Raw genomic sequence first — 22,744 nt, 5'->3', positions numbered from 1 at the left:
GCGAGGAGGGCAAGTTGAAGTTACCAAGCAAATCTCAAGACAAGAGCCTCTGGTCCAGAGACTCCAGAGTCTGGAGTCTCAGAGGCTACAGACAAACGCGGACAGCTATATATTTCCACGCGAGCTCTACACGTCATGTTGTCCGTTACCGTCGCCGTAAGCTCTACACATTCAGTGGATATCCGTGTCTCCAACGAAGCGCGCGCGCTCCAAGATAGGTAGGATCAGGTAGCAGTGGAGAAGGAAGCTCGCAATTTGGGTGCAAGCAATTTTCCACGCAGAATAGACAGACACACACATACACCTTATCTTCTCTTTGGCACCGTTCATCCACTGTAGCTCCTGCTTTTTTTGTGCTGTTCGACCGAACTCTTCCGCGCATGTGAGATGTGATTTCCGGTGTCGGGCCGGTGAGTGTCAACCTTATGCAAAGCGACATCAAACGGTGACGGAGGGCTTGATATATTGCGGTCGTGGTTTAGCTCCTTGCTATCTTAGTCCCAGTACTTGATGAGACCGTCCCAGCCACAGGAAATCACCTTGCTGGGCTCGAGCGGATGCCAGAGCGCCCCCATGGTCGGGCCGCGGTCGTGCGCGCGCAGCTTCTTGATCATCTTGGTGGTCTTCCAGTCCCAGAAGACCAGCTTGCCCTCGCCATCGCCCGACATGATGTACTGGCCGTTCGGGGAGAAGCCGATCTGGCACGCGTAGCCGGCGTTCTGGTGGCCCTTGAACACCTTCTTGCGGTTGATCTTGAACTTGTCCCGCGCCGTGTACACGTCGATCTGGTTGTTCAGCGACTGGCCGGCGAAGAAGCCGCCGCTCGGATGCAGCGTCACGGCCGGCATCGAGTGCATGCTCGGCTCCGAGATGTACTTAATGGGCACGGGGATGCCCCACTCCCAGACTAGCAGCTTCTTGTCGTCGGAGGTACTCACGAACCGCTTATTGTCGTCCACGAACGTCACCGAGTTGACCGCCTGCAAGTGGTGGTTGTACTCCTGCACGATCTCGCCTGACCGGGTGTCGAACTGCACCACCATGTTGTTCGAGTCACCCACGACGAAGTTGGTGTTGTCCAGCGGGTAGAACTTGACGCAGTACGGCACACGGCGAGTCGTGAACGAGTGCACGGCCTGCCCCGTTTCCGTGTCCCACAACTGGATAAAGCGGTCAAAGCTGCAGCTCAAGAACTGGCGGCCGTCGTTGCTGAAGTTGATACCGCGCACAGCACCCGAGTGGCCTTCGTACACACGCTGGCACTTGCGCTCGTTGTAGACGTCCCAGATACGCACTGTGTTGTCCATACTGCCAGAAAGCAGCAAGTGGCCGTACTGCGGGAACAACTCGATAGCCTGGACTCCCTTGGTGTGTCCCGTCCACTTGTGCACACACCTCTTGGGCAGGAAAACCTGGTGATCTCCGTTGTCGGGCTTGAGCGTGCGTGGGGGTTCCACCCACGCGCGTCCCTGGTAGTCGTACTCCTGGTCTCCCAGGAACGTGGACTTGCCCTCGAGCGCCGTCTGTCCCGCCTTGAGTCTCGCCGGCAACAAGTGACCCGTCTTCTTCTCGACCATGCGGTCAAAGTCCATCTCGTCGTCCGCTTCCTCCTTGGCCTCCGCCTTGCGTCGCTTGGCCTCCTGGTGTTCCTCTCTCAGCGCCTTCTGCTGCTCGGTCATGGTTCCCTTCTCCGCATCCGTCAGAGTCTTGCCCTTCTCCTTGTACGGGGCCCAAATGCCATCGGTAGCTTCATCTCCAAAGTCCTCAGCTGCTGCTCGCTCCTTGGAGACGACCTGGTTCTTCCTCTTCTTGGCGTTGCAACTAGTGAACACGTTCTCCTCGCCTGGAGCGACGATAGTATCGGCCAGCTTCTCTCCTGGTAGTGCGGGGGCTGAAGGAGGGGCTCCCTTGGCTCTGTTTCTGGCGGGGTTGCGGCTCAATGTCTGGTTGTACGTGTGGTACTGCGCCTCGAAGCTGAAGTCCTCCATGTCCGCCTGCTCCACGACGCCAGTGACCACCTGCTTGCCGCTGCCGGCGCGTAGAGGGTCCACCAGTGCCAAGTCCATTGTGCCGCTGCTCTGGGGTCCCACATACGGCGCCAGCGTCGACTCCACGGGCAGATTTACAGCCAATTGCGTCTGCGTGCCGGCCGTCAGGAACGCCGCCTTGTTGGCCTCCTCCTGGCGGTCAGTGAGCGCTACGAAAGGTGCCGAGTTGACCACGGGTAGAGCGAGAGACGGAGAGTCTGTAGAGCGCGGAGACGTGGAGCGAGACGCCTCCTCCTCGTCGCTAGATGCATACGCACCGAGCGCCTCCATGGTCGAGGCTTGGTAATGCGGATTTGTATGGGCAGAGCGGCAGTGGCTGGACCATTGGTGTGCACCACGCCGGTTAGTGTAGCGAACATAAGTATTTGAAGTTGCTTATCGGCGCCTGTCTCTGCGCCATAAACCGTCGTCACCACGGTGGTGTGGTCAACAAAATACAAAAGTAAGTCAACAAATCTCTTTACACGAACGGATACAAGAGGCTTATCAAATATGACAGATCTTATTCGATTTTAGAGCTTATGCATACCGGTACTTATCGGTGCTATATTCACTTTGCAAAGGTTATTACCGGTATCGAATGAGGGTTTTTGGCCGTTACGCCGAGGGATGCGCGACAATTGCTCCACCACCGGGGCGCGCATTATCCATCTTGCTGGCAGAGAGTGAAGCGGATCTACTCCCATCGACTGCGTCACGCACGCCGCCATTTGTGCATTGGCCCGCTGCCCCACTCCATTTTCTCTCTGCTCGTGCAAGCCACGTGTTCATCTTACAAGTTCTACGTACCCGCGTATCCAAGTGTCAGCACAATGGCCGACTCCGTCTGGGACCTGCAGAAGGCCATGCGCTCCTCGTCGCCGCAGATCACGGGCCGCCGCGAGTCCGAGCCCGGCATGTCGTCCGGCTTCTCGGACTCCACGACGCCCAAGGCGTTCGACATTGCTGTGCCCGGCGGGTTCCGGCGCCACCACGTGCAGACGACGCCTAGGCCCGTGGTGTCCAAGGCGCTGCGCGACCAGATCATCGACCGCATCAACGGCGTGTACGACCCCTTCATCGGCAGCATTTTGAGCCAGGACAATGACGAGTACGACGAGATGAACGTCGAGGAGCGCGCGCGCAGCCTGCTGATGACGCCGCCGCTGAGGCTGCCCGCGTACCGACGTACGCCGACGGGGAGAGAGTGAGTGCAGCAGAGCAATCTGAACTTGAAGGCCATCGGTGCAGCTGCGAAGACTTGACTGACTCATCGCGATGATAATGATTTGTGCATTGTAATGTAGAATGGGAACACCTTCAGAGAGGACGGGGCTCATTAAGACGGAGCCTGCCCCACCGAAGTCGAGGGACAGTGACAAGACGACTACATTGTGGCACGCGCTGCTGACGCTGCTCAAGTCGTTTGTGGGGACGGGTATTTTGTTCTTGCCCGATGGGTTCCGCAGCGGTGGCATTCTCTTCTCGCCCCTGTGCTTGGCGTTTGTCGCGGCGCTTACACTTTACGCAATGCTGCGGTTGCTGCAGTGCCGTGAGTTGGTCGGTGGCACGTACGGTCATGTTGGATTCAAGGCTTACGGGTCTTGGGGGCGACGCATGGTGCAGATCTCCATCATCATGATGCAGGCTGGCTTCTGCTGCACTTACGTGATCTTCGTGGCGCAAAACATGGCGGAGGTGCTCGATTTCTGGGGGCATTCTGTGGATACGTCGATGCTCATCCTGCTGCAAATTGCGGTGTATATTCCGCTGTCTTGGATCCGGTACATCAGCTACTTCTCCATTAGCAACCTTATCGCCGACGTGTTTATCCTGTACGGACTGGCCTTCATCCTGGGCAACAGCTTCTGGCTGCTCGCCACGGAGGGCCCCGCGAAGGACGTGCAGCTCTTCAACCAGCAGGATTACCCCGTGTTCATCGGTACTTCGATCTTCACGTTCGAGGGTATCGGTCTTGTGCTGCCCACTCAGAGCTCGCTGAACCAGTCTCGCCAGAAGCGCTTCCCGCGTTTGCTATCGTGGACGGTGGTCGGTCTGCTCGTGTTCTACTCGTTCTTCGCCGGCATCAACTACATTACGTTTGGTAGCAGTATTGCTCCTATGGTCACGTCCAGTCTGCCGCGTAATGGCTGGTCAAGCTCGGTGCAGTTTGGCTACGCATTTGCACAGCTCCTCTCGTATCCTCTGTTCCTCTTCCCTGCCGTGAAGATCATGGAGGAGATGCTGGGCTTCCCGAGGCGCGCTTCCGGCCAAAAGGTTGCCAAAAACTGCTTCCGTGCTGTGGCTGTGCTCGCAACTATCTGTATCGCGTACTTCGGCCAAGGTCGTCTCGACCTCTTCGTCTCGATCGTCGGTGCTTTCTGCTGCGGTAAGTGTTGTAGTGATCCGTGTTGTTGATTGCGGAGTCTTTTTATCTAACGTTGTTGTTACGTGTGATCAGTGCCTCTGAGCTTGGTGTACCCGCCGCTGTTCCACTTGAAGCTGAATCCGAACGCGTCGTGGATGGACAAGATCGTTGATACGTTCGTGATCATCGTGGGCTTGCTCACCTTCTTCTACGTCACGTACTCGAACCTGCAGTCGTGGAGCAAGTAGATGCGCCCAGGTCGAAGCGAATGTGCTCAGTAGTGTAGTCTTGCGATCTCATTCTCAAATCACCTTCATCAACCCATCAAACAGCAAATGCTGCCAAGACAAAGCGCACTTAGATCGCAGCTAGACAGACTGCAACTTCAAATAGCAATAGTCTTCATAAATTCATTCTACAACTCATTCACAACACACCCACTGCTCTCGCAACAACAGCAACTTCAACTTCTACACCGTTAAGAAAATAAAGCATGCTGCCAATTTATTTCGTCTACCGATTCTCTTGCTTCACATCCTAACTACGATGGCAGCGCATCCAGCTTGCAGACTTCTATGCACTAAAACAAAAAAGCGTTCTAAGAAAGACGTAGAGCACGTAGCTTCATAAAGCCCGCCTTGTGCCTCGCCGCCTCTTCCGAGCTTAGTCGTCCTCCTCCACCTTGGGGGCAAGGTAGAAGCGCATGTAGCCCATGTCGCCGATGGCGTACTCGACGACCACGGGGATGCCGGGGGACATGCTGAGCGTGACGGTCTCGGACAGCGGCGTGGCCTTGGCGAACATATTTAAATACCGGAGCGCGAACGTGAGCTCCACGGGCTCCTCCATGGTGATGATGACGCGGTCGCTCTCCTTCTCGGCGGCCGTGTTGTTCTTGAGCGTGATGTTGCCGGCGCCCAGGTCGCCCGAGACCGAGAACTTGACGCCCTCCTTGCCCACGGCGATGGTGCACGTGTCGCCCATGGTCTGCAGGTCGCGGCAGATGCGCTGGAACTCGCCCGAGGGCATGCGCACAGTCGCCACATACTCGGTGCCGGGGATGCCCAGGTGCTCGCTGTCAATGTCCATCAACTTGAGCGAAAAATCCGACACACGGTCGCCAGCTGCCACAAATAAGAAGATAAAATTAGCAAAATCTGCTTAAATGTGGCAGATAGATAGAGAGGGAAGACGTACAGGTGGCCTCGAACATGATGTTGAGCGCGTCGCCGTTGTCCTCGGCCGAGAGCGACAGCGCGTCGTCGTTGCCCGAGCACTTGAGGATCTTGGACAGCGACGCCGTCTGCACGCCCAGCGAGATGTTGCGGTCGCAGCGGTAGTGCTCGAAGCCCTCGGCGCGCAGCAGCAGCGACACGAGCGACACGTGCGAGCCGTCCATGGACTGCAGCGCCAGGCCCGACTTGGTGCAGTCGATGTTGCCCTCGGAGATGAGGTCCTTCATGGCCTCCACGATGAGCTTGACGATGCGGCCCTGGGGGAGTCTGGCCTCAAACATGGTGGTGAGGGCGGTTAAGGGGTGTCTAAACGGTTAGGGGGAGACTGTTGACCTGGCGAGGCAAATAGCCGACTGTTTGCCTCCGCTTGGTTGGCCACTAGAGGAAGGATTTTGGCGCGAAAAGAGGGCGGGACGGACGGCAGGAAGATGAATTACTTGGGATTTGTATGCTGCGTGGAAGGGGTGACCGCTCTCCCGCCAAAATATGATTTGCGCGAATAGGACCGAGGAAACGCCAGAGGGCCAATCATGATTGGAGGATATTAGCTATAGAGGGTACACTCGATAGCGTAACCCAAACTTCAACATGCAACCTTTTAGAATCTGTGACGTGGTGCAGCTCCTACAGCAGCTTGTCCAGTCGACCTGAGGCTGCTGGCCGCCTTCGAACGCGGCTATTGCTTTGAGAACGAGGCTGAGGAGGACCAGCGCGATGTGATGTGCCCCCGGCGCTTGAGATGCTTAGCTCTGCCGGGCCAGAACTGCTGCTGGAGCGCGGTCCTTCCAGTGCGCTCACTGGTTTAGACACTCTTTGCGGCAGCGAACTGAGGTGTGGGTTGGGCCTGGGCTTCGGCTTTGGCTTACGCAGCTTTCGTGCTTGTTGCAGTGATCGCGACGTTGACGGTAACAACGTCGGCAGGCCGAGGAAGCTTGTAGCAGAGCGGTGAACGAGCGGGTCGGGGTGATTCAACTGGTTATTGTTGGCCGATCTCAGCTGTGCAGATGATGAAGAGTGACGGTGGAGCGCGCTTGTGTCGCCTTTGCGCCGTAATCGGCCCTGGGCGAGAAGTGGGCGAGCTGATGAGCAGTCTTGGGGCTCGTCAGTACCGATTGAGGTTTCCGCCCGACGTGGATCTGCTTCTTCTTGGTTGTTGTTTGGGGAGGTCTCAGGTCTCGCAAATGACTTTGCAATACGACAGTCGCTTATAACGTGGTGTTCTACATCCGCGATACTGGGAAATCCGCCTTGTAAGCAGTAGACGCACTCGATAGTTTGGTTCGCGATCTTGGTTCGATGAGGAGAGCGCGTGTTTAAATTTGAACTTCCATTGGCTCTCAAATCAGGATCATTCTGCAAATTTACAGTCTCGCACTGTTGCTGATGCGCTTCAAACTCCGTAATTTTGACGTAAGCCTTGCAGACCTGCAACAGCTTTTCGATTAGTGGCGTGCCTCGTCAATCTCGAGTCAAAGTTCCACTTACATCGCAACTCTCGGTTCGGCTCGAGCACCTGATAAAATGTTGTGCCGTGTCCTTCTTCTTGAATGCTAAACCGCACAATGAGCACTACAATAACGTGGTCGTTAGAGACTCTGTGAACTAAATAATGCAGTCTCGAATCGGTACGAACAGGGATCAAGGCGTGGTCACATCTTCCACTATTCATGTGGTCCTGCAGTTCTATACGCGTGAACAGTGCGCCACAAAGTCTGCACTTGCAGCTAGCAGTGTGTTCTTGGCGCTGATGATCTGCTACTAATTCTCTGCTTCCACACAAAAGTGTGCATTCCGGGCAATGGTGATGCTGCTCATCGTTCACTTGTAGAATTTTCTCGTGACAAATAGAGCACTCAAACTGCACTCCCCACCACATCGCCATAACGAATGTGTAAGTTATCTATGTAAGAACGCGAGCCAAATTTCCGCTGCGTACCTTGTGATAAGCTGGATTATTGGCGCAACGCAGAGTGTGGATTTCCATGTTCGTCTTCGATACATCAGCTAAGCATAACTTGCAACGCTGAACACCACCTGGCTGAGTTGTAGGGTCGGGCAGAGCTGATGGTTTAGTGTCCGACATTTTTGCTTGACTATTCTCCGCCTCCGATTTGGGGACGCTTGCATCTACAGGTGTTGTTGTGTGTCCAATAGTTTGTGCTGACCCAAGAATATATCCAGGCGTCGAGAACGATCCTTGCGCTAAACGAAGTTGGGCGGCTAGCACCGATGAGTCTACAGCTGCGGCGACTGCGTCGGTGGAAATAGGCATTGACTTCCTGTCTCGAACAATTTGCTGAGCTTTCTGCAGGCTTTTAAAAGTAATTTTGCGTGGAGCGTTCTGGATGTCTTGGGTGCTGGGATCGGAGGTCACGAGCGAGCTTTCCACGTAGTCGCCGTCTCTCAACCTCCTTCCGTAACAGGATTCGGGAGTTGAACTATTATTCGGAGATTCTGCATTGCAGTCAGCGCCTGTAGTCGGTTCTGAATGAAATTGCTGCATGCTATCGGGGTCACTTGATCGATATGATTCAGCCGTCAGCGGGCGCTTTAGATCAGATCCCTGTTGACCAGGTAGTGCAAATTAGATCAATGAACATGAATTGTATGTGGACAAACATTGACGTACTTACCTCTGGGGGCATAAAGTCTGTCTCTAAGTCGACATCGCCGCACAAACTAACCACCGCCGCTGGTTTCAGTTCTGCGACTCGGACGTAGTACCGCACATTGCCATACTCGATGACAATTGTTGAATTCACACTCAAAACGGAGTATCGTCGAAGAGCAGTCTCCATCAACAGCTACCACAAGTGTAGTGTGAGTTAGATTTCTCAACCAATCTGCTACTATCTGCAGTCGATGATGTATGAAGTAGTACCTTAGGGCCAACCTCTGCAGCCAGATCCAGAAAGCTCGTGGTTTCTGGCTGCAGTCGACAGTAAATCCCCCGAGGAAGGTCGGTAACACTGGATACGACGACTGATCCTCCTTCTGGAACATGTAGGTTATGCATCAGCCAGTACGGTAGGAAAACTTGCCCTTCTGGTGCGCTAAATTCCTGGACGGAGCAATACTGAAGGCTATTTTCCTCGGTAGAATTGACTCCTGCGGCTCGGATCTGGCCATTGCACACACTGGTTACCACAACTTCTCCGAATATTGTTATATGAAGGCCTGATGTACCGTGAACTGGAATGGTGTGGTGATTTTCGAGCACTGTAGCTCTAGCAAGATTTTCTGCGAACATTTAGCATTAGACACATCCACAAAATATATACTTTAGAATCAGGTAGCCCACCGGAGGGAGAACAACTTTGTCGCCAAATTCAAGGTGGGGCATGCCTATGATACAGCAGCGATAGTCAGCAACCTAATAGACGGTGGCTATATGTAAGGTGTTGACAGAAATTTACCGAGGCAAGCGACGGAGAAGCATTGCAGTTTGTGTGATGGCAAGAAGGGTCTGCCATTCAGCTGCAGCTGGGTTGGCAGTCTTCGTTTTACCGCGTGAGCCATCGAGCTTGATCAAATAGTTCACGGATTTCCGACTAATTTTACACTTAGCTGAGTGCTCTGTGCATGGGTTTCAAGTTACACAACCAGATAAGTGAAACCCACTAATTTCTAGTGCATTCCCTACGCGAGACGGAGGTTATGGTGGCGAGATCACGATACAGCGCGTGATAAAACCATTCTCACCACTGTCGTTGAAGTTCATTGGATTGGTGCGTCATCAAGAGCACCGGCAGATTTGCCAGCTTACGCACCGCAGAATGCCTGCTCGATCTCCATGTCCTCGTGCGTCAGCAAATAAATGGCCGAGGCAACCGATTACGCACCTTCACGTACGGCTGAAAAGCTCCGAGCTTGGCATGCTTCACAAGTTGTCACTCCCCAACATTCCAGCTACACTCCAAGCCCCCTCTCCCTCCCAGCTCTTCACCTTCGACAATGAGCGCGAACATTCCGATCAAGACGCTGCCCAGCGGAGCTGAGATGCCAATAATTGGACTGGGCGTGTGTCTCTCCGAGCCTGGGGCCGAGACCTACAACGCCGTGCTGTCGGCGCTTAAACAAGGTTACCGCCACATCGACACGGCCCAATACTACGAGAACGAGGCCGACGTCGGCCGCGCCGTCCGTGACTCCGGGATCCCTCGTGAAGAGATCTTCGTGACTACCAAGCTCTTCATTACCAACTGGGGCTACGAACAGGCTCTGGCGGCCACGAAGGAGAGCAACGAGAAGATCGGGCTCGGGTACATCGACCTCTACCTGCTCCACGCGCCGGGGGATGTTTCCACGCATGACGAGTCTTGGCGTGCGCTTGAGGAGCTCCACGAGCAAGGAATCCTTCGGGACATTGGCGTCTCCAACTTCAGCGAGGCTCACTTGGACAAGTTCCTGAAGACTGTCAAGGTGAAGCCCGCTGTGAACCAAGTGGAGCTGCACCCGTGGATGATGCGTCCCACGCTGGTCAAGTACTGCCAAGAGCACGGCATCCTCCTGCAGGCTTACTCACCCTTGGCTCGAGCTCGCACGATGAATGACCCGACGCACCTCGAGGTCGCCAATGAGGTGGGCGCTACGCCAGCGCAGGTGTTGGTGGCCTTCAGTCTGCCGAACGACTTCACGACGCTACCCAAGTCCGTGGACCCTGAACGCCAGAAGATCAACCTCGACGGGGTGCAAGTCAAGTTGGACTCCGCACAGAGTGCCAAGCTGGCGGCGCTGGACGAGTACCTGGTGGTTGGCTGGGACCCTACGAGAGACCACGCAGTGTGAGTCGGGAGTGGATTCCTCTCGTGTAAGCTTAGCCTCAACGCACCGCACTAGCATGCAGCTTCGAGGCAGGGTCAACACTGGTAGGGAATTGAAGCAAAAACAGCACTCGACCAATAATGCCTTCATGTCATATCGTTACGCTAAGAAAAAAACTGGAATTCCAGATACCATGTACTTAAGTATTGCGTTCTACGACGGATTGCGTGGTGCAGGATGTATTTACCCAACTGTGCACGGAAATTCCTCTGTGGCGTGTACAGTTGGGTAAATACATCCTGCACCACGCAATCCGTGTTGATGCATGAGCTCTGAAGACAAATGGATCGAATCGTCAACAGCAAATGAGCACTAAAATCACGGCTTGCGTGGTTGTCATGGCACTTACTGTTTGATGACTGTGCACATTTGCTGTGGGCAAGCGTATTCACGAGCGCACGGTTCGGGCAAGTTGCAGTCCGCAACAGCATCAGGTGTACGTACGTGTACGGGAGGGGGGGGGGGTCGAGTGAAGCTTCTTCACTGCAACTCATTTCGAAATCTACTTCACCCGCGTCAACTTACGAGTTCCACACGCTCCTCGACATAAAGATCCAGATCGTCGTTGTCGCCCTGTCCCAACACCACGGGCAACCGGAAGTGCTGCAACGTTCCCGATGCCCGCCGAGGCGCCTTTATCGCGGACAAACGATGGATGTCAAGTTCCGGGGCTTCCAACCTTTTGCCCAGGCGTGCTAGATCGAGTCATGCTTACTCGTCGCTGGTTCCACTTGTGCTTTAGAGGTTCGACGATTGCTGCTCGGACAAAATAGTAGTGACATTCCGCAGTAGTGTTTCAACTTAATCCAAATTCGAGCGTTTGCAAAAAGTTGTCAGGCCATGAAAGTTTATTTTGAAACTCGCGGCTTCGTAGTCTCCATCCGCGGTCACGCCTGATTCGTCGTGTTCGCCTGCTTGAACGACGACGACGTCGTGGTGGTGGTCTGAATGAGAGCGACCGTGACTCGGTCTGAACCAGGGTCAGGGCCAGGGTCGAGCACCATGCTACGCGTAACGAAGACGATTGAGAGAGTCGCAGGCCCTACCGAGCGTACTGCAGTACAGTACGCGAGACGTCATGGCTCGGCGGCCTCAGATCACCATCACCGCGAATTTCTCGATCCAGACGTCGGCCGAGACATCAAGGTCTCGAGCATTTCTCATGAGGACATCTTCGTGACGAGCAAGCTCTTCATGGGGTACGAACGGGCTCTGATGACCACGAAGGAGAGCAACAAGAAGCTCGGCCTCGGCTACATCGAACTCTACCTCCTCCACGGGCCAGACAACAGTGCAACACGCGCGGAAGATTGGAAGGTGCTTGAGGAGCTGCTACAGCAAGGAGTCCTCAAAGACATCAGCGTGCCCAACTTCGGCGAGGCGCACATCGACAAGCTGCTGAAGACAGCCAAGGTCAAGCCTGCCGTAGAGCTGTATCCGTGGCTCATGCGCAAGGATAGTAGTATCTAGCTTATCTTGCTCTAGGCATACTGGCCTCTGGCTCGGGCGCAGAAGATGGAGGACGCGACGCTGAAGGAGGTCGCAAAGGAGGCGGGAGCTACCCCCCGTCCAGGTGTTGGTGGCCTTCAGCCTGGCCAACGACGTCATCACGCTGTCCAAGTCGATTCACACGGAACGGCGGAAGACCAATTGGAGGCCGCCAGCGTCGGGTTGACCACTGCACAAGTCGCGCAGCTGGCAGCTCTGGACGAGTACTTGATCACGGCCTGGGACCCCATCAAGGACCACGCGGTGTATTAATCGGTACGATCATGCCTTGAGATCGAAACGTAGCGTCTAGCACTTGACCTGATAGGTGCTGTCATGAGAAGCAACTCCAATACCAAATACAACATTCCCATTGAAGCCTTGCTGGTAGCCGTGAGAGGCGGTTGGTCTCCTACCAACGGAAGCTCCCTGTGATGTGCGGGTCAAAAGGCTAATCCAGTCAAATGAGAGACCGCAACGGCTTCAACTACGACAACAACTTGCAGCGACGTCAGCCTCTCTAAACCAATACCCCACGTATCGATTGCATCAGCTCAAACGGTGTAGCAATCCTGCCCCTACCGATAGTCATTCGAGTCGTGTCATTCCTCCATATCCCAGCTACTACCCAAGCACCAAAGCATCCAGCCACCGTCACTCCAATGAGTGCCAGCATCGAGACCAAGACCCTGCCCAGCGGCGCCAAGATCCCCATTGTTGGACTCGGTGTGTTCCAGTCCGAGCCAGGCGCCGAAACCTACAACGCCGTGCTCTCCGCTCTCAAGCAGGGGTACCGCCACATCGACACTGCCCAGTACTACCAGAACGAAGCTGACGTCGGTCGCGCCATCAAGGACTCGGGTACCCCCCGTGAGGAGGTCTTCGTGACCAGCAAGCTGTTCGTCCAGCACTGGGGCTACGAGAAGGCTCTACAGACGACCAAGGTCAGCAACGAGAAGCTGGGACTCGGCTACATTGATCTCTACCTCCTCCACGCCCCCGGTGACGTTGCCACCCGTGACGAGACGTGGCGCGCTCTCGAGGAGCTCCATGAGCAGGGAATCTTGAAGGACATTGGTGTGTCCAACTTCAGCGAGGCTCACCTCGAGAAGCTGCTCAAGACGGCCAAGGTCAAGCCCGCAGTGAACCAGGTGGAGCTGCACCCGTGGCTGACGCGCACGTCGCTGGTCAAGTACTGCAAGGACAACGGCATCTTGCTGGAGGCCTATTCCCCACTGGCGAAGGCTGTGAAGCTCGCGGATCCGACGCTGAACGAGATCGCCAATGAGGTGGGCGCTACTCCCGCCCAGGTGCTGGTGGCCTTCAGCCTCGCCAACGACTTCATCACGCTGCCCAAGTCGGTGAACCCCGAACGTCAGAAGGCCAACCTGGAAGCTGCCAACGTCAAGCTCACGCCTGGGCAGGTCGAGAGACTCGCGGCGCTGGACGAGTACCTGGTCACCGGCTGGGACCCGATCAAGGACCACGCTGTGTAAGCAGGCAGTCAAGAAGCCGTGCCTCAAGATGAGCGCGTTAGGGGCTACTAGTAAAGATAAGGCTAATTCCATGTATTTGCTTGTCAACCATGCTCCAAGCCGACTGGGCTACAGCCACAGCAAAGCCAGCAATCGACCTCTATCTCCTTCACGCAATGGGGGACTCGAGCAAACGCGTCGAGACTTGGCGCGCTCTCGAGGATCTGCAAGAACGGGAGTCCTCAAGGACATTGGCGTGTCCAACTTCGTCGAGGCCCTCCTTGACAATCTGATGGAGCCGGCGAGAGTCAAGGCTGCACCCGTGGTCCATCACTTGTGGACCATTGCAAGAAGAAAGGCATCTTGGTGGAAGGGCCTGCACCAACTGTATCCCCATGATATGTAGTCACTCTCTGCGTGAACAATTGGCCTCTCACTTGTGGCAATCCAAGCGTTGCGCGCGCAAGTGTTTACAAGCTCTCCTTTTTGATTACGAGCATGACGACGCCAAGCTCATTGCGCCGATGCTAAAAGTTCGCCTCGCACACACGCAGGAATTGTACCATTTCTCAAAATTCCATCTTCGCCTCATAAGCGACAACCTCCAAGTTCCAATACGACCATGAGCGCGAACGTCCCGATCAAGACGCTGCCCAGCGGAGCCAAGATTCCTGCCGTCGACTCGGCGTGTATCAATCCGAGCCTGGCCCCGAGCCTACAACGCCGTGCTGTCCGCGCTCAAGCTTGGATATCGCCACATTGACACCGCCCAGTACTACGAGAACGAGGAGGATGTCGGCCGTGCCATCAAGGACTCGGGTATCCCGCGGGAAGAAATCTTCGTCACCAGCAAGCTGTCGATTTTCAACTGGGGGTACGAGACGCTATCACCACCACGAAAGCGAGCAACGAGAAGCTCGCCTCGGGCACATCGACTTGTATCTACTCCATGCTCCCGCCGAGCCTGCGACGCGCGACGAGACCTGGCGCGCTCTTGAAGAACTCCAGGAGCAAGGCATCCTCAAGGACATTGGCGTGTCCAACTTCGGCGAGGCCCATCTCGAGAAGCTGCTGAAGACCGCCAAGGTCAAGCCCGCTGTGAACCAGATGGAGCTGCACCCGTGGCTCATGCGCCCACTCTGGTCAAGTTCTGCAAGGAGAACGGCATCCAGCTCGAGGCCTACTCGCCTCTGGCTCGGGCTCAGAAGATGGAGGACCCAACACTGCTCGAGGTCGCCAACGAGGTCAACACCAGCCCTGCTCAGGTGCTGGTAGCCTTCAGTCTGGCCAACGGCTTCGTCACGCTCCCCAAGTCCGTCAACCCTGAGCGCCAGAAGACCAACTTGGAGGCTGTCAGCATCAAATTGACCCCCGCCCAGATCGCGAAGCTGGCCGCTCTGGACGAGTACCTGGTTACTTGCTGGGACCCATCAAGGACCACGCCGTCTAGATTCTTCGAATACACCGAGCAGCACCTCAAAACCTACTAATTGATGCTGGAACTCACTTTCTTGATCCCTTTGCCGTGGTGCTGAGGCCCTCGAGCTTCTTCTGCGCTCGAGCTCGTTCACGCTCGTCCATCCGGTCTCTCGACCTGGCCGTGCCGAGCATTATTGCCTTGAGAGCGGACGCATTGGGCCCAATGCGCCGCACTTCTCCAGATGCTTCTGCACTATCCGCGCGTCGAATCCCCCGCAGGTCCCGCCCTTCTTGACGTCTGCAGCCTCGCTAACGACGACAACAACCACTATCAGCACGAAATTGACCATTGCATAACTTTTGAACGAGACGTACCTGGGCTACGGAAACAACATCACCATAACGAGGGGCATCTCGGCTACCTCTGGACCGTGAGCGGGAGCGATGGCGACGTCTATAGCGCGCGCTACGCCCGGATCCGCGCGGACTCCGACTGCGGCTGCGACTTCCTGAGTAGCGACTTCTAGAGCGGCGATCGCGACGCGAGAACCTGCTATCGCTATCAGAAGACGACGGGCTTGAGCTGGAGCTGGTTGCAGACGTTCGGCGCCCGCGGCGGCTTGCGCGCGGCGAACAGGAGCGTCGGCGCGCGTCACGCCGGTTAATCTGCGGTGGACTGCAACTTGAAGAGTGAGCCTACTTTCTTGCTTTCAGATTATGACCATCAGCCAGCAACCATTCGTCGTAACCAGCGAGGTAAGCCTGTTGCACCATAGCCATTTGACATCTCAGCATCTGGAAAAGCTCCTTTCTGAACTCGCCATGAAAACGTTTGGGCAGAGTGAGCTTCAGATCCTCCATTTTCTTCCGCACTAGTTTCTCCAAGGCTTTTCTCCTTGCTGCCCCGTCAGATCCTTCTCCCCGGACTCGAATGTACCACAGCGTGACCACACACCCCAGTTCACCGTAATTTCCCGCTTTGTTGTGTGTGTCTTCGCGATTGTCAACTTTCCCGCTCTCACCAAGTTTAATTACAACAAACCCAACTTCGCAGCCCTTAACCAGGTTCTGGCGTCTGCAAACCACCATAGCATACACTCCCTTGCCACCATCCATTTCGAAGCAGAATGGTTTCATACGAAGAACAGGGATAAGCGGGAAGACCACGTTCTCTAACGAGTTTGGCCTTGGGATCGGGATTAACTTGTACAACGAGTTGTTCCGGAGCGCGTCTGATAACGCCACGTATGCGTCGAGCGAGTGAGCTTTAAAAACTTCAGGTATCTCGACGAGCACGTCGTGTCCCCGCCGATAATATACCACGTGGAGTTTGTGCAACCCGCCCCCAATGTCCTCTTGCTTACCACGACCACGTGATCGCAAGAACGCCAGTCTAACGAACGGGAAAGTGCGCAGGTGACGCAGCACTCTTGCATCCACTCCTGTAACCGCAACGAACCGCTCCAACTCACGAAGCCTGCTCTGGCCTCTCAGCAGCGACTAGGTCCAGCACCTGCGCCACTTGTTCATACGCCCGACGCGAGGCGAATGTCATAGCCCGATCCGCAAAATTAGGAGGTAGAAAGTGTCCAAACTCATCGGCACCCTCCCCCACTGGCCCGATCTCCTCCTCGGGCTCGTCGTATTGAATCTCCTCCGTCTTCTCTTCCAGCTCGTCTTCTTCAATCACAAATTCGTTCTCGGCTAGTAAGTCGTCAAGCACCTCGTCTTGCGGCTGACCCTGAGCGTCCAACAGCTCAATGTCACCAACGCGAACCAGCGACATCGAGCTAACCTGTCCTTCAGCGACCATGCTGACCTGCCCTTCAGCGACCTGTCCAGTGATCATCAAGCTGGCCTGTCCAGCGTCCACCTGCCCTCCAGTCGAGCTGACAGCATCCGTCAGTTCAGGGTCACCAGCGTGGTCGAGGCGAACTAGCTCGCGGAAAATTTCCTCGCTGAAAGCGTGTGCGCCGAAGCGCAAAGCGGGCCGCATGGTCCCCTGCCTATCGGACATGAGCCAATACACGGAATAGGGACCCGTCAGGTACCGGCTGTACTTCGGTTTCGTGGGGAACGTCATCCATTGCGGGCAACGTCTCTCTTTTGAGCTAAAAAATAGGCCTCGAGTGAAAACCTCTCATCGCTTATATGGTGCACTTTAACGTGAGCTTCAACACCTTCCTCTCTCTATTAGAGCAGGGCTGCTGTACCAAGCCCTAGCGCGCTAATTGGGCAGAATTCATTTGTGCCCAATCGGTGGGCGCGATTGGGACACAGACGGTTAAGGAAATCCACATATAGGGTTGGGTAAGACAGGCCCGCTGCACCAACCCCTACTCGATCTCATTGGCTTAAAATGAACAACGTAAGCTACCGGAAACATAACGTAAGGTACCATTTTAAGACCGCAGTCTTTTGCTTTGCCTTAATTCGCGAAAAGTCGAGAAGCGCAGCGACCTCCTGGGCTCTCCCACGTCCACGTCCACTGCCGAGTCGTCCACGTGCATGGCGTCGCCCTGTTTCTCCTTCATGTTCGCGTCCAAGTGCGAGCGCGTCACGGGGCGCGCGAGCTCGGCGGGCTCCTCGGACTTCGACGAGTTGGGGGACGCCCCCGTGCAGCAGTTGCCACCCAGCCACAAGGAGGTCCCTCATCTTGACCTCAATAAACCGTCGACGGACGCGCTGACCGTCGGAATGGCTTCACCGCTGGATACCACGCAACCGTTGGCGTATCAAGGGGCGCTGAGTCCACGCCAGCAGAGCGGGAAGCGGTGCCATGGCGGGTACCTGCAACACCGCGTCCCCATGGCGGCAGGACTGCTCAAGAGCTGGAAGCGGAAGTATTTCAGGCTTCGAGAGCGCGGAATGGTCTGCTACAAGACGCAGGACGACGCGACGCCGCTGTTCGAGGTCACGTTCACGGCGCACTCGGTGCTGGTACAGGAAAAATCACAGGGAGACCGGACGGCGAGCAGCAGCAGCTTCAGCAGCAGACCCAGCTCAGAACGACAGGGTGCCGCCTACGCGGACACATCGGAGAAGCACCGCAGGACGTCGTGGCCGGTGCCGAGCTCTGGGTCGATGGTTCTTGTTCTCAAGCACGTGGAAGTTACAGGTCACCAGACACCGACGAAGGCGGTTGAAGTGCCGATGTTTCTGAGAGCAGAGGACGAGGCGGATCGTACAGCGTGGACGGAATGCATCCACTTTATGATTGAAGCACACAAGCGAGCTCTGTTTCAGGCTAACCTGGAGAAAGGTCAAAGCGATGAAGACACGGACGAGCTCATGTCGCCGGATCAGTCTGTACCGAGTCCTGATGCCGCCATGGGATCGCCAGCTCGACGAGGATCAGGAACCAACAGCCAAGAAGTCACCAAGATGCCTCGACGCCGCAGGAGCAGCGGGTCTGCAGTGGCACCTGATTTATTGCCGATGTTGAATAACCTCGTGGAAGTGGAGACGTTCGAAGCCTTTTCCGCCAAATATTTGCTGATGAAAGAGATCGGCGAGGGCTCTTTCTCGATCGTGCACCGCGCCGTGAACCGCGTAACGGGTCAGGTCTGCGCCGTGAAGTGCTGCAAAATCTCGGCAGCACTGGAGGAAGAGGAGCGCCTTCTGCGCACACTCTCGCACCCGAACGTGGTAAGTCTCGAAGGCGTGTACGAGCGAAACAAGGATCTTCACTATGTGGTGATGGATTATTTAAAAGACGGGGACTTGTGCGACCTCCTCATCGAGAGGCAGCGACTCCCGGAGCCCGAGGCACGCCGCATCATTCGGCAGGTCGTCGAGGGACTCGCGTATCTGCACCGCCGCTGCGTGCTGCATCGCGACATTAAACCGGAGAACATCTTGATCCACGGCAACATTGTAAAGATTGCGGATTTTGGACTGGCGAAGGAGCTTGCGCAGCCCACCAGCATGCTAAAGCGTAGTTGTGGTACACTGGAGTATGCGGCCCCTGAGCTACTTTGCGGACGCCCGTATGGCCTCAAGTCGGACGTGTTCAGTCTTGGTATTGTGATGTACGTGCTGCTCTTTGGTGCCTTCCCGTTCAGCGTGGAATCTGCGGCCGCCTTGCAGTGTATGGATCACTTCCCAGAAGGTGTCGACGTGCGGGATATGAGCTGCCTTAGTCGCTCTAACGTGCAGTGGCGTCTTGTGAGCCCGTTGGCACAAGATGTTCTGCTGAAGATGCTGAAGACGAATGAGAGTGAACGGATCTCAGCCGAAGACTTGATGGGCCATCCTTGGTTTGATGACATCGACGATGACATGTCGGGATCGTCCAATTGCAACGGAAGCTCTCCGGAAGAGTTTGAGCTCGCTCGCATTGAGGACTGCGAGGCTCTCGGATTCGCCGAGTTACTTTCCCGAGGCTTCCAGGTCATTAAGTACGGATTCAAGGAGTCGACAAAGCCGCACTCGACATCGCTGACACTGAATTTCATGGAGGAGTGCATCACGTGGACTGCCCGGAACAGCTCGATACACACCCGGACACCAAGCAGCAATAATGATGGCGGATCAGCTGAAAACACCAAGCGAGGACGTGCTATTCCACTTCGGGAAGTCAAGGAGATTCGGGAGGGCCACACGACGCAAGCGTTCCTGTCCCGTAAAGACTCGAAGTTCCTGCCGCCGCCCGAGCTCTGCCTTTCCATTGTGTGTCCTTGGCGAACGCTCGATCTCGTGGTGGAAGCTCCAAGCCAACGCGAATTTATGGCCCGTGGACTCCGCCGACTGCTTCCATCATCCCCACAGTAGTTCGGGCTCATCGGTGCAGGTTTGGCAATTTGTAAGTAAGATCAGAGCACACTGGCAGCTGTAGTATATTATAAAGCGCCCAGCTTGTAGTTCACAATTCGTGCTTTAGTCAATTGTGAAGACTTCGAGTTCCTCATCCTTCACCTTTTCCTCCGGCAATCCATGCCGCTCGAGAAATTGCAGCGAGAAGAGAAGCTGCTGAAGATATTCACGAAATTCCAGCACATGTTCGTCCTTGAACACTGTAGGTGTCAGTGTCGACGTCAGATTGCTTTCCAGGTCTTCACGAGTCACGCCAGCAGGGAACGACCGCACGATCAATGCAGCATACATGAGAAGGAATACCCCACAATCTGAGCTGTTACTCTGTAACGGGATCTGCATACGAGACACACAACAACAGAAGGCGTAATGAGTACTACACGTAGAACAAGGCAATCGCATCGCGCACAAGAACACTTACATTTGGTTCAAGAAGACCGATACCTTCCGTGTCGAACGATGTTACAATCGTCTCTTCCTCCTCCACCGCACTTGCATCATCAGTAGTCTTCTCCTTTGGCACACTGACAACTGCGCTCGAGGCGAAGCGTGCTTTCCATTCACATTCCAAATAATTGCGTAGCATTCTGGTAAATTTTTTCTTCCGGTGACAGCGAAGTGAGTCCAGAAACAAGAGGCAAGGGGGGTTCGCCAGCCGATCTTCTTGGCATGACTGCAATTCCTCTTCTTCGATCTCTTCTTCATCAATATCGCCACCACCATTTGCCGTTTTAGAACTTTCGTCGCCATCGACCAAATCCACCACCTCAACTTTGCCGTCACTGCTGCCATCAGCGATTGCTCGGTGACGGCGTCTCACCTTTCTGTGCTTCTTGATAATAGCGGAGCCAGGATTGCAAAAAACTGCAATGCTCCAGTGGAAACTATGGGAAAACGAACAAATAAGTTGTAAGCCACCAGCCCTTGATGCAGCGTTGCAATGAATACCTACCTATCGTTGATAGGAATAAATAAGAATCGTTTCTCGAAGAGGTTGGCCTCTTTTTGGGTCCATCGAGCAACTCGTGCAAACCGCTCATCTGGGTCTGCAGTGGTTAACTCATGGGCGCCATTTGTGCCATTCAGCTGTGTGAAGAAGTGCGACGTGAAGAAGTACGTTTGCTGCTGTTGCCACGGTGCTAAATGCCGCCAGAGAAATCTGCGAGATCAAAAGCAACGTGAGCGTGCCCTGCTGATTCTATCGAACATGAATCAGAGCCTACCTGAGATAGAAGTCAATGATATTGTCGTTCAGAAACTCCCCGGGGACAAGGCGGTCAACATCGCCAAGAGTGACACAGATTCGACCGGCCATATCCGAGCCATCATACGGATACGTGAGCAGGACTTCATTGCGGCGACTCTCAATTTTCTGCCGCTTCAATTTCTCATCTTCACGTCGAGCCGCTGCCGCTGCCCTCTTCCTGCTCTCCACTTTCTCGCGTACTTTTTCCTCCTGCACCAGCGAAGCATCCGCTACAGGAGGTTTGTTTTCCGAATTTTGAATAATCACCACAGTGCTCGAATCATGCTTTGGCCCCGAACCACGATCATGGTTTTCACTGTTGATATCAATCTGGATCGGCGCTTTTGCCTCACCAGAATCGCCACGTGACACTCCATTGCTTTCACGTGATGTCCTTCCCCTGGTGTTCCCTTCGATGACACTGTCTCCTTCCAAGACGGAAGTCCGTGGAGTGAAAAACATTTTAACACTACCAATGGCGTGTCTGGTAATAGACGCAATACGCCTCCCGGTACTGGAACCTGCGCTGCTCTTTGATTCACCGCGCCGCGGAATCCGTAATTTGCGCAGTGCATCCCACTTCGAATACTCTTGCACCTCGCTATCTCTGAAATCCGTTAGCACCGACGAGCATTAGAAACAGCCACAAAACCCCCACTCCGTCACGTCGCATCACTTACGATAGTTTTTCACTAAATAGCCGCGCCAGCCTAGGATTGCTGTCCCCCATACTTTGGCAGCGCATCACGTCCATTTCCTCGTCAAAGTAAAACACGACTCCGAACACTTCTGCACAGAATAGCGCACGCACAAATAACAGTTAGCTTTGACAACGCTACAGCGCAAAACGCTCCCAGCACACGTACTCTGCGTCATGAATTCTTTATCGTTCCCCTGGGAACAAACCCTTGCGAATACCGAGTCATAGAAATCTGCAAACGTCGACCGACCCTTCGCTCCATCCAACTCCAGCAATAAAATGTACGGCGGTCGATCCACTCTCGAGAAACTGCATCAAAAACAAACAATAAGATACATGCTCCTCGATAGACATTCATGGTGCTTTACAACGCACCAGAAGCGCCCCAAGTGCGCGTACTGGATCTCTCCCTGCCACTTCCTTATGTCCGCCCGCCAGATCGTGAGCTCCACGCGATCGTCCAGGAACTCGATATCGCTGCGGTCGTACTTCTCCCCGCAGATGTTGGTGCGCGGGGCGCAAATGACCTCGTGCAGCTCGTCCTTGGCCGGTGAGCTCTGTGCGCTGCTGCCACTGTGCTGCGCATCTCTGCGTCGCTTCTTGGGCGTGCGGTCTTCGTACTGGAAGAAGAAGTTGAGCAGCTGCTTCTTCTCCGTCCCCTTCTCGCGCTTCTCACCCCCCTCCACGCTGCTGCTGCTGCGCTCGGCGTCGTCCTTGTGCTCGCTCTGCTTGTGCTCGCTCTCGTCGCTGCTCTCGTAGTGGGTGGTTGGGGCCGATGGCGTCGAGAGTGATGGTCTATTGTTGGAGGACGGCTCGGCGTCGTCTGTGGAGTCGCCGTCCACGTCGATGGGGCTGAACGCAGACGCGCGGGACGACGGAAGAGGAGACAGAGGAGACCGACGTGCTGCAGACGTCTGAGCGCCCATACGCGGCGACAGAGGCGTCAGGCCGAGCCGCATGGAGGCGGCGCCTACCTACCGACAGTGGTGTACTCAGCAGCGCGAAAGCGGAAGGCGAATTTTGTAACTAGTCATTGAAGCGGGAAATCTTTTAGTGACACAGAGTGATGGTCATGCTGTTGAGGAGGAGTATGCCTGATGGTAGAGCGATGCTTGCCGACGCCAGAGCTGTTTTCGCTCGCCTCACT

At 55.2% G+C, this 22,744-nt stretch overlaps 11 protein-coding genes across 11 annotated transcripts; 6 read left to right on the top strand and 5 right to left on the bottom strand.

Moving 5' to 3' along the window:
- Positions 1-441: 441 nt before the first annotated feature.
- PHYSODRAFT_543227 (putative pre-mRNA splicing factor) lies at positions 442-2,336 on the bottom strand. The gene has a single exon (XM_009523873.1). The coding sequence runs from the start codon at positions 2,316-2,318 to the stop codon at positions 495-497; it is 1,824 nt and encodes a 607-aa protein (XP_009522168.1). The 5' UTR covers positions 2,319-2,336; the 3' UTR covers positions 442-494.
- Positions 2,337-2,860: 524 nt separating this feature from the next.
- Positions 2,861-4,823, top strand: PHYSODRAFT_350410 (putative amino acid/polyamine transport protein; the record flags this gene model as incomplete). The annotated part of the gene is made up of 3 exons (XM_009523872.1): positions 2,861-3,234; positions 3,335-4,416; positions 4,489-4,823. The coding sequence occupies 3 exons, from the start codon at positions 2,861-2,863 to the stop codon at positions 4,641-4,643; spliced, it is 1,611 nt and encodes a 536-aa protein (XP_009522167.1). The 3' UTR covers positions 4,644-4,823.
- A 235-nt stretch (positions 4,824-5,058) lies between these two features.
- PHYSODRAFT_350409 (proliferating cell nuclear antigen) lies at positions 5,059-5,963 on the bottom strand (the record flags this gene model as incomplete). The annotated part of the gene is made up of 2 exons (XM_009523871.1): positions 5,593-5,963; positions 5,059-5,519 (listed from the first exon to the last, which is right to left on the bottom strand). The coding sequence occupies exons 1-2, from the start codon at positions 5,909-5,911 to the stop codon at positions 5,059-5,061; spliced, it is 780 nt and encodes a 259-aa protein (XP_009522166.1). The 5' UTR covers positions 5,912-5,963.
- Positions 5,964-6,254: 291 nt separating this feature from the next.
- PHYSODRAFT_312658 (hypothetical protein) lies at positions 6,255-8,973 on the bottom strand (the record flags this gene model as incomplete). The annotated part of the gene is made up of 6 exons (XM_009523870.1): positions 6,255-6,709; positions 7,320-7,488; positions 8,264-8,434; positions 8,512-8,751; positions 8,817-8,870; positions 8,932-8,973. The coding sequence occupies 6 exons, from the start codon at positions 8,971-8,973 to the stop codon at positions 6,255-6,257; spliced, it is 1,131 nt and encodes a 376-aa protein (XP_009522165.1).
- A 611-nt stretch (positions 8,974-9,584) lies between these two features.
- Positions 9,585-10,418, top strand: PHYSODRAFT_490204 (putative aldehyde reductase; the record flags this gene model as incomplete). The annotated part of the gene is made up of 1 exon (XM_009523869.1): positions 9,585-10,418. The coding sequence occupies one exon, from the start codon at positions 9,585-9,587 to the stop codon at positions 10,416-10,418; it is 834 nt and encodes a 277-aa protein (XP_009522164.1).
- A 1,038-nt stretch (positions 10,419-11,456) lies between these two features.
- Positions 11,457-12,215, top strand: PHYSODRAFT_253309 (putative aldo/ketone reductase family member protein; the record flags this gene model as incomplete). The annotated part of the gene is made up of 2 exons (XM_009523868.1): positions 11,457-11,867; positions 11,940-12,215. 2 exons carry the CDS (start codon positions 11,457-11,459, stop codon positions 12,213-12,215), a joined length of 687 nt encoding a protein of 228 aa, XP_009522163.1.
- A 389-nt stretch (positions 12,216-12,604) lies between these two features.
- Positions 12,605-13,438, top strand: PHYSODRAFT_490316 (putative aldehyde reductase; the record flags this gene model as incomplete). Its single annotated transcript, XM_009523867.1, has 1 exon — positions 12,605-13,438. The coding sequence occupies one exon, from the start codon at positions 12,605-12,607 to the stop codon at positions 13,436-13,438; it is 834 nt and encodes a 277-aa protein (XP_009522162.1).
- Positions 13,439-14,039: 601 nt separating this feature from the next.
- Positions 14,040-15,363, top strand: PHYSODRAFT_327706 (hypothetical protein; the record flags this gene model as incomplete). The annotated part of the gene is made up of 7 exons (XM_009523866.1): positions 14,040-14,106; positions 14,132-14,291; positions 14,320-14,503; positions 14,566-14,829; positions 14,954-15,115; positions 15,206-15,267; positions 15,297-15,363. The coding sequence occupies 7 exons, from the start codon at positions 14,040-14,042 to the stop codon at positions 15,361-15,363; spliced, it is 966 nt and encodes a 321-aa protein (XP_009522161.1).
- A 941-nt stretch (positions 15,364-16,304) lies between these two features.
- PHYSODRAFT_253387 (hypothetical protein) lies at positions 16,305-16,832 on the bottom strand (the record flags this gene model as incomplete). Its single annotated transcript, XM_009523865.1, has 1 exon — positions 16,305-16,832. One exon carries the CDS (start codon positions 16,830-16,832, stop codon positions 16,305-16,307), a length of 528 nt encoding a protein of 175 aa, XP_009522160.1.
- Positions 16,833-17,311: 479 nt separating this feature from the next.
- Positions 17,312-19,609, top strand: PHYSODRAFT_494014 (hypothetical protein; the record flags this gene model as incomplete). The annotated part of the gene is made up of 2 exons (XM_009523864.1): positions 17,312-18,075; positions 18,238-19,609. Coding segments are annotated over 2 exons (2,136 nt in total), but the record flags the coding sequence as incomplete, so codon positions are not given.
- A 105-nt stretch (positions 19,610-19,714) lies between these two features.
- Positions 19,715-22,556, bottom strand: PHYSODRAFT_298003 (hypothetical protein; the record flags this gene model as incomplete). The annotated part of the gene is made up of 7 exons (XM_009523863.1): positions 19,715-19,987; positions 20,073-20,535; positions 20,604-20,810; positions 20,875-21,504; positions 21,578-21,686; positions 21,764-21,906; positions 21,973-22,556. The coding sequence occupies 7 exons, from the start codon at positions 22,554-22,556 to the stop codon at positions 19,715-19,717; spliced, it is 2,409 nt and encodes an 802-aa protein (XP_009522158.1).
- Positions 22,557-22,744: the final 188 nt, after the last annotated feature.

The sequence above is a fragment of the Phytophthora sojae genome (genome assembly GCF_000149755.1).
Source record: "Phytophthora sojae unplaced genomic scaffold PHYSOscaffold_3, whole genome shotgun sequence".
Classification (NCBI taxonomy): domain Eukaryota; phylum Oomycota; class Peronosporomycetes; order Peronosporales; family Peronosporaceae; genus Phytophthora; species Phytophthora sojae.
This window is presented reverse-complemented; position numbering and strand designations above follow the sequence as displayed.